Here is an 11986-nt window from a genome sequence, read left to right as displayed (position 1 = left end):
CCCAAAATATCTCGTCTTTCAAATTTTCAAATACTTGCATCATCATAAAATTTCATTCCAAGGAATTTATTAATGTGTTTTGATGCATATATAGCTCAGCATTGAGTTAAATAAGATATAAAATTATAGTGTAACTAAATTTTAATTAGAGTCCAGTCCATTCACAGCTCAAAATAAGCTTCTTCCTCCCCCCCTCCCTCCCCCTGAACACAAACGACAAAACTTTCACTACGAAACCAAATTTGAAAACTATCTGCCGTCCAAAATGCAGAATTGAAAAATGTTCAAGGAAACCAGCACCTGTGGGGAAAATCTTCCCATGCAGGGGCATAAACACAGCTCGAGAAACAAATTTCCCGGGAGGGCTGATAAGAAAATTGGACAAACGTAACAACATGCCAACAGTTTTGATACAAGGAAAAGACTCATTTTGCCTTGATTAGTACGGTGAAAAAGTTAGACCACGAAAAAACCAAGCAGCGAACAAACAATAAAACTAAATAGAATTATTAGATACTATAACACAGCATATGGAAAACCGTTTATATACCAAACCATTTTCTGAAAATTACAAATGAAAATATGGACTCACAGCTTAACATCTTATTCAAGAGAAGAAACTGTCCACAATCATTTTTTAACCTAATGGCAAACAGTCATTTTGAACCAAATGCAAAAGATACCTTCGGACGGGACTTGTTTTTACCCAATAATATCATCTGCCTTGCCCGTTCTTCCTCTTCTTCCTGTTTCTTCCTCCGCATAGCCTCTTCTCTTTGCCTTTGAATCTGTTCCAATTCCCGGTACCGCTCCTCCTCTTTCCGCTGCTGCTCTAAAGCTTCCCTTCTCTGAGCTTCTTCCACCTTCCTGCGGTTCTCTTCAAGCATTTTCTCTAGCTCTTCTTTTTCTCTCCGAGCTTGCTCCTTTAGAACAACAAAGTCAAATTCTCTCACAGATTCGTTAAACATATGACAGGTACAAACAAACACATGCCTACAAGCATGCACATAACTTCCCTATAATACCATTCAATTGCTCACAGAAAAACAAATCATGGCAGCATTTCAACTCAGAACAACACCCCTTTTTTGGGCTTCTTAGGTTGACTCTGCAGCATCTTTCATGATGCTTTTTAAGGATTCAGCAACCCCAGTGCTTAAAAAAATTAAGCCAGGCTCTAAGAAAAGATTTAAACTCCCTTAAACTTTAATGAGTAAAAGAACTACAACCCCCAAGTCGTAAGTCCCACCAGCTATATGAATCCTTTTCAGCCATTCTACATCATTTAGAACAATATCCACAGAAAGTTAGAATGCTGTCAAATCCTTAACATACTAATCCAACTTCTTGTAGGTCTAACCCCCCAACCTAATGCAACCGCTTCCCCCCAGAATTGGACTGCCATCTAGGAGAAGGATTGAAGCACAAAAATTACATTTGGTTCACAGAATAGCTATTCCTTGGAATAAGATGGAATACAATGAGAAGTTTGGGAATAGAGTTATTACGTATTCCTCACTACTTCATTGAACATACATGCATTGATAAAAAAATAGACATTCCCATAGTGAAATTTGAGAATAACTATTCCTAGTCTATTCCTCGTTATGGATTCATAAAAAGTTTCACATTATTATTTGCAATATTGTAACAACATTTTTTTTTTATAATATAAACTATCAAATTCTTATATCATAACTAATCTATTCCTCGGAATAGGAATTTTGCAAATCAAGCATAACCTAAGGTTGTGTTTGGTTCACAAAATAGTCCTAGCAATGGAACTGTTCAGCTGTCACAAGATATGGATTTGATAGCTTACAAAAGATGTGTTGTCGTCATAAGGCAAATTATATAAATCCAGAAAATGAATAACTATTTTCAAATTTCACCCTAGGAAAGAACACAAGCCTTCGCACAAGTGACTTTTTTTTTTGAGTTATTATATCTTTATAAAATTGTTATTACACTTCCATTTTTTATTTTCTTTCTATTCCTACGAATAGACATTCTTAGGCAGAATTATTCAACCCAAAAACAATAATATAAATAATAATTCAAATGTAGGGCAAGGAAAAAGGATAGCCATAAAAGATTTCTGCACCAAGCACCCTTACCCTATGTTTGGAGAGGCCTCAGATTTGGACTTATATTGGATTTAGATAAGATGTAATATAAAATTGTATTAAAAATAGTCTAAATCGACCCAAATCCAAATCCAATGTCCAAAGTCCATGCTTCCAAATGCAGTGTTAAAGAATGTTTGAAAATCATGATCAGAAACACTTATTTCAGAAAAGTAAATCACTAAATCCTCAATGAAATGAACTTAGCAGTCTGTTGCTGGCTTTTCTCTAATCTACGTACCTCTTTTTGTCTTGCTTCAATAAGAGCAGCTTCTTTTTCTTTCTCAAGTTGAGCTGCGACCTCATCATGCAGCCTCTTTCGTCCCTCCTCTAATTGCTTCTGTATTTCCAGTTTGATCCCTTCTGAATTGAGGCTCTCTTCAACTCTCTTTTGTATTGCTTCTTCCACCCTTTTTGCAGTTTCTTCTTCTAGCAGTTTCAACTCTGCTTCCTGTTGACGCCTGGTGGGGAAAAATAAAAAATAAAAGAAGTCAAGCAAGAAATGGCCACTAATGCAGGGGGGGAAATGCTGCACTTCCATTTTCACACGTGCGTGGAGCTAGACAACAGTTTAACCAGGAACAGCGATTGACATGGCAAGCTTCCCTTTTTCCTCCCTTATCATGTAACTATAATGAATTGCAAACTAACCTCCATGTTGATAAAGGCACTAACATGCTTATGCTATTTAAGGCATACCTCTAACCGATTCCTGATCCAAACAAATTGAGTTTCAAAACTGGTGAACAGTAGTAGATAAACGAGGCACCCAATGTGATCATCAAATATAACAAGTTGAACTATAGCAGTATCTTCCTTCAGAAAAGCCTGTGGAGAAGAACGTCAAGTAACCTGTCGCAGTTTTAAAACTAAAAAAGAAAATTCTTCAATCCTAGAATTAAAATACAGTTTTGACAAGCAAAATTTACATGCCTTAAATTAGATGACCAGAGTTCTGTGTATTGGTTCTTGGGGGCACAAGAAGCAAAGCTTGGAACCAGTGACTTAATAGTTGAGAAAACATTTACCAAAAAAAGAACTAGTAAATTACCATGCTAAAATGGCAGAATAACTCGAACTAGGGCCAGCTACGTTAAGTGATGGCACAAACCAGGTCAATCCTTGCAAAGACTGACAGTACTCAAGTCCAACCAAATCTGAGCTCAACTTAAGCTCAGTTCTTCTAACCATGCATTTGAACCAGGCTAATGCAACTTGAGCTAGTATGGGCTGTGTGCTAGTCGGGCTTGTTAGGATCGCATAGGGGAAAAAAAAAAGGGAAAATCAAATGAAACTTCTTTCATGACAAAATGTGCTCCAAAATCCCTTCCTCGACCAAACCATCATCTTATCAACTACTTGGATCTCTTTTGTAGTGAAACATAATAAACAAGGCAAGATCTGGTTGCAGGTTACTTTCGCATTTCCTCATATAGAAGGATATGAAGACAGTTACCACAATTACAAAATAGTTTTTTCAAATAATTTCAAAAAGGAAAAAACCTAGCACAAAAATAAGGGCAGGGGTCAGCTGAAAAAGATATAATCCCGCCCTATCAGATGGCGCAGGAGAAATTATAAGCTTAAATATCCCAAAAGTTGCAGGAAGAAAAGAGAACAGAAGGGAAGTATGAAAACTAAAACAACAAGAAAAAAAAGGTAGGGGATGGGGAGAGAGACAACTTATAAAAACAAGTGACATAGCACACTGTACCCGTCTCATTTCATATCACCATCCATGTCCTATGTCCCATGATCACCCAAGACCACCCAGTGGGCTGGACACACTTATTTTCCACATAGGATGAGTTCAGGAGCCCTTCGTTGCAAATTAATGTTTAAACAAAGTCTTGCCACACATCTTGTTGAAAGAGAACACATCAAAAGTACAAACAGAAGGAATAAATACTCCATTCGCCAACAGATCTTTTTTAGAAATCATTTTGGTCATTCTTAGTGGGACATACAATCATGCAATCTTGTATACATACAAGGTATTCCCCCCCACCCCTCTTCTTTCTCTTTCTTTCCCTTATTTCTCCCTTTCCCTGCAGTTCCCTACTGAGACATCACACTACTCACATGGACATGGCTGTACAACAATAAACAAGGATACAACATTAATTAATTTGAAATATATAGCATACTTATTGGCTTTTCCCTTTAGCATGTAAAGTAATCTGGCAGAATAAATTAAAGACGATTTATTGCCATTACTCACATACACATTCTCTAAATTTCATCCCTGTGACTAGACTATTTTCATAACATTCACAAAATTAGCATTAAATTTACAACACAACCCAACAACATGGAACACAAAAAAATTGTTCCAACAACTACAAATTCAGCAACCAAAAGCATAAAGAACAACCAAGACTAGGAGGGTGGGTTGGGAGTTATGGAGGGAAGTTAGAGTTGATAAATTCAGTTGTACAGGGGGTAGAATATTTTTGGCTTTTGATTTTTCCTATTCCCAACTCGGTGATGGCCCATGTGATCAAGCTTTGTCGGGCATTCCTGTGCGGTGGTAAGAAAAGACCTTTAGTTGCAAGGACTGAAGTTTGTCTTCCTAAAAAGGAGGGTGGGTTGGGAGTGCATATCTTAAAAGTTGGAACCTGGCCCTACTCACTAAAACCTTGTGGAATATCCATAATAAAACAGATTCCTTATGGTCTAGGTGGGTAAATCATGTTTACTTACGAGGTGGTAGTATTTGGGAGGCTGCAGCTAAGCATGAGGACTCCCCTTTGTTTAAAAAACTTATTGAGTTGAAGAATAGACTAATCATGCAGTGTGGTGACGAAAGGAAGGCTGGTGAAATGTAAATGAAATGGGATGATGGACAAAAATTCCAATGTTCTGAAGCATATCAATTTTGGAGACATAAAGGGAGCATTGTACCATGGCAAAAGCTGATCTGGAGAAACCCTTGTGACCCAAAGCATTCTTTTCTGCTATGGTTGCCAGCTAAGGACAAATTACTAACTTGTGATAGATATAATATGGAAGGCCTAGATGAAAATTGTGTGTTGTGTGGGGTTGAAAGAGAAACTGCAGATCACTTATTCTTCAAGTGTAGAATTTCTAGCACCGTCTGGGAGTTCCTAAAGGGATGGCTTGGCCAGTTCAGGTTGATGTCTACCATCAAGGCTAGCATCAAGTGGCTGATTAAAGAGGTAAAGGGCACAGGTATGCAGGCTGTGGCTAAGCAGGCATGTTTTGCATTAAGTGTCTACTGGATATGGCACTTTCAGAACAAATGGAGGTTTGAAGGAATTGTTACTCAACCTGACACTATTATAAAAGTGGTCCAAAAGAACACTTTTAGAATAGTTTTTGACAAATTCCCCTTTCTTTGTACTTGAGTTGTAGTTATTTTGGCTACCTGGCCCCTGGGAATGCCCAGGTTTGATGTATTTAGTCTTCGAAGTACACTTTTTTCTGGTTGTGTGAGAGCTTTGGGATCCTTTTCCTGGAATGCCCAGAGTATCTGTACATATCCATTTGATCTTATATAATCATAATTTTCAGATAAAAAAAAACAAGCAAGACTAGGAGGGTCCCAAAAGTCCCCTTGACATGTCTAAAAGTGTCTAGAAGTGTCCAGGACACACCTTTTAAAAAAAAATAATAAAAATAATTCATTCATTTTTTAGCATGTGAAAGATACATGTCAGCCTGTTGGTTGAGTATCAGCGTCCGCCGCATATCGGACACTGACACTCAAATGTTCTAGAGTGTCATTGCTTCCTAGGTAGTAGGAGACCACAGAAAAAAACAAGAATGAGAAATATGTGCATACGTGTTTCTGTGATCCGTATTAAGATAATAGATGCAACAAAAGGCAAGGAGATGGTGATAAGCTCACTGGGTGGCCTGGGCTGGCCATTTGGCAGGTTTGAGCAGCTCCCACTTAGGTCACATTAAAATGTTACTACCCAACCCTGTTCTTCTTTAAGCTCCAGTCAAACCATCAACTCAATAAAAATTTTCACACATTTAACAACTAATTTTATGTTTGTAAGAACAAAAAATGCAAATACTGATATAGATTTAAACAACAACAATTTATATAATTACTATTCATTAGGCTGAATTAAAGAAAGTATACACAGAACCCTAACCCAAATCAGCCAGGTTAGAGTCAGTTTCATCCAAAACAATATAGGCTTTGTGATTTGCCTACCTAGTTGAATAGGTAGGGATTAGGAAAAATTGCTGGTCCTGAAACTTTGGTAGAGAATGTAATAAGGATCGACATGCATTTGAACAAAATGTATGAAAGCACCAGAGCTCAAGGGTTTGATATATTTTCTCATAAAAAATGAGAAATAGAGAAGTCACTGGTTCTTCATTCCACTAAGTTAAAAAATTAATAATTGAAGGACATGAGAAGTTATGATGAAATTGACTACTGGCATTTCATTTGCTCGCAGAAATTTAAGAAATATACCAAAAAAATACAGAAACTTACACGTAGGCATATTTGATAGTCAAATTTGCAATGAGTTTAATAAAGCAAAAGATTAATAGGAGGGCAAAAAAACCAAATTAGCTGGGTGCTGAATAAATCAATCACTGTAGATTTCCTATTTGAGGATGTGCACAAAAAAATAGCAGATGCTCAACTGGGTTGGCTGACCAAAGCTCCAAACAAGGGAAGAAGAATGCTAAAATGTCAAAAAGTGAAGAAAAAAAGAAAACACCTTGTTGCAGGAACAACGAAGAAACAAAATTGCAGCAACTGAAGAGGGGATTACAGTCATCACACGTAGCAATAACTTAAACTAGGAAGAGGTCAAAAGAGGAAAGAAAAGGATAAGAAAAAAAGGACAAAATCAAAAGTTTAAAAACCATGTCAGATGCAAGCATATGAAAAATCAACTACTACTCTGTTGTAGTAGCAGTGGCACAATTTTCCCACCAAATTTCCAGCAGATTCAACAACAATGGGTGGCAAATAAAATAAACACTGTTCTTCAGAACAGCTAGCAAACTTTCTTCTTTTCTTTCTTTTCTATTCAGTAATTTGTAGAAACAAACCAGTTCATTCGCAGTAATTTGACACGAAGTGGGTGTTAACGGATGGTGCTTTATGGCAGTCCTAGATCTGGTGTAAGAACGATCTATGCCAGTTGCTGTGACAGTAAATCTACTGAAGACTCGGCTATTGTTTGTGATCTCTAGGACAAATGTGAGTTTGAATTAAATGAAGCTCTATTTAGTAAAGAAGCATGATGGATCAGAATTGGGCTCCAATACCAATTTAAAATAGGAAAAGGCCGAGAGGAAATAGAAGAGATTAGAGAGGAAATAGGGGAAAGAAGAAACTGGAGAGAAAACAGAGAAAAGAAAATGAAAGAAAAAGAAAGGGAAGGAGAAGAGAACAAAGAAAGATATTTTTGCGTGGGGTGTTGAGTGAGAAAAAGAGAGAAAAAGAGAGAGAGGATTTTGATTTCAATTCACAACTGAACATTCAATACACACACAGAATATATAACACCCAGTAAGATGGCTTTCAATAATGACAGCATAACACTGTTATGTAATGGACTTTGAGTCCCAATACCATTACACATCCACAAGAGTGGTGCGAATAAAATCAACCTAGCAGCAGCAAATGAGAGACAGATACAGCCACTAAAGAACTGTTACAGCAAACTTTGTTTTCTACACTATCTTCTCATCTTCTCTTATTTTTCCTTCCATACACCAATTTTTGCTTGCACCTCAATTCTTCAACCTACAATTCCTAAGGAATATTATCCTTTATCAATTCCAATTAATTAGGTGAAAACAGGAGTGCGGAGATGGCAGAGAAGATTATAATAATGACAATAATACATACCTATTTATTTTAGGTCCTCATACGTATCAAAATAAATTCACAGCCATTAAACCTGCTTCTAGTTATGTAACATCAGCTGCATTCCGCTACATCTGTTACTGCTTACTGCTACATTAGCCACTACCAATATTTAAAACCGTGCCTTATGGTTAAAATAAAATATATATTAAAAAGCAAACCTTAAGAAACAAAGATACCCAAAACAAACCTACATTCATTAAAATTACATAACCATCACAATTTTGCAAATTTAAAATACAAATTTTAATTTCTAAATCCTAGCTATAATATAATTGCCCAAAATCCATCATAGGCAGTCCCATCGTGATAAAATGCCATATAGCAACCATGAAATATTAAAATAACAATTTTGAAGCCCAAGACTGCAAAAGGAACAACTTTTACAGAATACAACAGCAGTAAAAGCAATTTTTGTGCAAATCTACACAAACCACTAACCCCTCACTCAAACCATAAAGGCTCCTGTCTTAGATCGTGCTGATACTAGTAGAATAGGCACATGTTTACAGCAGTGCTCATCTCCACAGGTATTGTTCATGTATCTTGAACAGTGCAATGGTGTAAAATAATTAAATTAACTGGAACATTACTCTCCACCGAAATTGTTCATATATCTTGAACAATGCAATGGCGTAAAATAATCCAATTAAGAACTGGAATATAACTAATTTTTCCTAAATATTTTGAACTTTAGTTATTTGAAAATTCTCACAAGGCAACTCCTGAGAAAAGTTTCTCAACTTTCTCCATAATCTAGAAAAATCAAATCTGATTTATGACATTCCAAGATGAAGTCTAGATAATATAACATAGGAAAACAAAAAATAAACACAGAAACTCTAAACACGCCAGAAAGTAATACAAGTCAGAAGCTTCAAATGAGTAATTTATACCTTTTCTTCTCTTCTTCATCTTTTTTAAATTTTTCAGTGGCATAATTGCGTTCTATCGACCCAAGACTTGAACTAGGTGATTTATTTATAGGAGACAATGAGGTACTCCTACTTCTTTGCCTCTTATAACGCTTTGGTGATGGAGAACGACTCTTACGACGCCTTGGAGTTGCAGAACGACTTTTGTGGCGCCTTGGGGATATAGAGCGACTTTTCCGCCTGTATAGTGACATAGAAGCAATTGAGCAACAAATGAAGATGTGCGCTTCATAATATGTATATAATTAACAAAAAAAAAAAATGTTTCAAATTCAATCAATCATATAGCATAATAAACATAAAACATATACAGTTACCTCATACAATGTTAAGATTAACCTTTGTGCTCCATCTTTTATCACATGAGGAAGCAAATGTCACAACCGAGCAACAAAAGGAAACCCATCCGCACACATCACCTGCTCACTTCCCATTTGATGGGAAGAAACTGTGGCATTTTAAATTTCTTATAAAGAACATGCATTCTATTTTTTTCCCTCCCTCCCATAGCATTCCAAGTGTTTTGCTCCCAATATTTATATAGGGAATCTTTCTGATTTTCCACATAAAATATAAGTACCCCAAATGTCATATGACCCATCCGTGCTTAAATGTTGACCAACATGATTAGCCACTCAAAGACAAAAAGGAAATTACTTGAACAATAGCATGATGGCCGCCAAGCTTAGCATGTATATCATCAAGGTACTCATGAAAATGGGAGATTCTCTGGGCAGCAAATTGTAGTACAAATACCAAAAGTACACTGTTTAACTATCAACTGCTGTCCACTAAAAAATATAAAACAACAAAGAAAAATTAATAAGCAACAAGCGGTAAAACCATATCAAATCACTGCCTGTCTATTTCTCAAACCAAGTTAGGGAGTCGAAGCGACACATGGATGTCTACGTGCAATTTTAATACTCCAAAAAAAAGTGCATGTCCCTTTTTTATACAATGAAATAAAAGTTTACTGAAATTCGGAAGAAAATCAAAGTCTTAAAAGTTTGACCACACTTCCAAAAACACAGAGGCATTCATGTTTCTCCGGAGATGTTATATTAATTGAATAAACTGCTATTAAAATGAAACATAACAGATACCTTCCTCAATAGATTAGATAGAACATGTTCATCAATTTAAAAAATAAATCGTGTACGTGCACCTAGGTATAAACAAACTTCTCTCAAATTGTATGATAAACTAGTCTAAGAATTTCAAAGATTGAACTAACTTCTCTCAAATTGTATGATAAACTAGTCTAAGAATTTCAAAGATTGAACTATCCTCACCATTCTCATTGCATTAACGTAAACTAAATAGCAAAGTATCAGATGCGTACATATTAAAATCTCGCACAATTATGTATCTCTGTTCCGCATAAAAAATAAGATATGTGCGTCCCCCGTTACATGAAAGTTTTTTCTCGCTCAAAAAGCCAATAACAAACAAAAAGTAAATCAAAACTTAAAAAGGTAGCAAAATAAACGGGATCACCTGCTGTAAGAATATGAAGATGAATACGGAGAACGGCTTCTGTCTCTGCGGCTTCTCCTGCTATACCTGTGACCCACTGAGGCCGGCGAACGCCGTCTCCGGTATGATGGTGATCTCGACAGATCCCGCGGCATTCTACAATTTTTCTAGAAAATTTGTCTCGAGATTAAGCTTCAAAATAACCAACACTGCTACCACAACGTTTTCCTGCAAAACAAAAGCTAAAATGAATCAAACAATAGATCGATTGATCCATCAATGAATCAATCAACATGCAAAAAAGTTCAGAGCTTTTGTGAATAAAAAGCCCTAGGCTAGATTACCTCCCACAGAAATCTGAACGGTCTGCAGAACGCGATCTTTTCATGGAGATTATTTGAACCCAGAGAGAGAGAGAGAGAGAGTTTCTGACAACACTTCAGAGTCGACGAACAATGAGAAGATGAGGGTATGTGTCTTCCAGTTCCAGGGCAGCGAGGGTGGAGTGAAGAAGATGGGATGGGAAAGAGAACGCTAACCGCGACCCTAGAAGAAACGCCACATAAGATTATGGGCTCAGAGTCTTCCAATAAAATGATAGCACGTAAGCTTTGCTGAGTTAAAATTATTTTTTGGAACATTTAAGGTGGCAAAATGAGTTGGTCATAGATGAACGGCTACGGGCTCACCGATTTAATAAATGGATACCTATTAAGGAGTGTATAATATATCTACACATTTTTTTATTTTTTTAATATTTTATTAAAATTAAACTAAATATTTAAACAAATTGCACTCATTTAGTATTTAATTTTTTTTTATTAAAATCTCTAGGAGATCGATTTCAATTGAAATTACTACTGGAGATCAGGAGATATAATTCTGAGAACTCTGAAATTTAATTTTAATTTTAATTTGATTTTGAAATTAAATTTGAATTTGACTTGAATTTGAATTTGAATATTAAAAAATTAGTTGTAAATATGTCTATATATACCGCATGTAAGGCTACAAGCAAATCAATGAGAAATACATAAATTTTTCAAACACTTTCTCTTTTCTATTTCTTTACATGGTATCAGATTAGCCGTAAAAAGACCAAAGTCTAAGTCATGTCTTCCTCATCTCCAATTTCCTCTACTACCATTGATAACCAATGCACAATCTCCCTCTACCAACACTATGTCTAATGTGGTCACTATCAAACTAAATCCCAATAATTACATTCTTTGGAAAGCACAAATGGTGTCTTACTTTTGTGGTCAAGACCTCTTCAGATACCTTGATGGTACCATGCCCAAGCCTCCCCACACCATCTATGTTTCTCATCCTGATAGTGGTGTTATATCTGAAACACCAAATCCTGTCTACTCTCACTGGATGCACCTGGATAATCTTATTCTCAGTACACTATTGTCCTCCCTCACTGAAGGGATACTTGCTCAGGTAGTAAATTATACTACTTCCTATATTGTTTAGCATGCACTAAACGAAAATTTCTCCTCAAGGTCTTATGCAAAGACTGTGCAAATTCGAACACAACTTGCAACTACAGCAAAAGGCGGCAAGTCTGCCGC

At 36.3% G+C, this 11986-nt stretch overlaps 1 protein-coding gene across 6 annotated transcripts; it reads right to left on the bottom strand.

The window, feature by feature from the left end:
- Nucleotides 1-531: 531 nt before the first annotated feature.
- Nucleotides 532-11025, bottom strand: LOC131164151 (uncharacterized protein At1g10890). 6 transcript variants are annotated; one of them, XM_058121139.1, is made up of 6 exons: nt 10431-10571; nt 9588-9721; nt 9248-9378; nt 8892-9110; nt 2368-2587; nt 532-923 (listed from the first exon to the last, which is right to left on the bottom strand). In XM_058121139.1, the coding sequence occupies exons 3-6, from the start codon at nt 9250-9252 to the stop codon at nt 657-659; spliced, it is 711 nt and encodes a 236-aa protein (XP_057977122.1). In that variant the 5' UTR covers nt 9253-9378; nt 9588-9721; nt 10431-10571; the 3' UTR covers nt 532-656. The 6 variants fall into 6 exon arrangements, with proteins under 6 accessions (XP_057977122.1, XP_057977123.1, XP_057977121.1 ...); XM_058121140.1 differs by having other exon boundaries at nt 9248-9356; XM_058121138.1 differs by having other exon boundaries at nt 9248-9349.
- Between the last annotated feature and the right edge of the window lie 961 nt (nt 11026-11986).

Source organism: Malania oleifera, chromosome 9, assembly GCF_029873635.1.
Source record: "Malania oleifera isolate guangnan ecotype guangnan chromosome 9, ASM2987363v1, whole genome shotgun sequence".
In the NCBI taxonomy this organism is placed as follows: Eukaryota; Viridiplantae; Streptophyta; class Magnoliopsida; order Santalales; family Ximeniaceae; genus Malania; species Malania oleifera.
Note: the sequence above shows the minus strand (reverse complement) of the source record. Positions and strands in the feature narration are given on the sequence as shown.

Bases quoted from the DNA above. Each gene is read 5' to 3' on its own strand.
- LOC131164151 (XM_058121136.1), bottom strand. From the start codon at position 10,564: ATGCCGCGGGATCTGTCGAGATCACCATCATACCGGAGACGGCGTTCG. The intron at 9,111-10,430 runs GTGATCCCGTTT...GTCACTATACAG, and splicing joins TCTTCATATTCTTACAGCAG to GCGGAAAAGTCGCTCTATAT. The intron at 924-2,367 runs GTACGTAGATTA...GTTGTTCTAAAG, and splicing joins TTGAAGCAAGACAAAAAGAG to GAGCAAGCTCGGAGAGAAAA.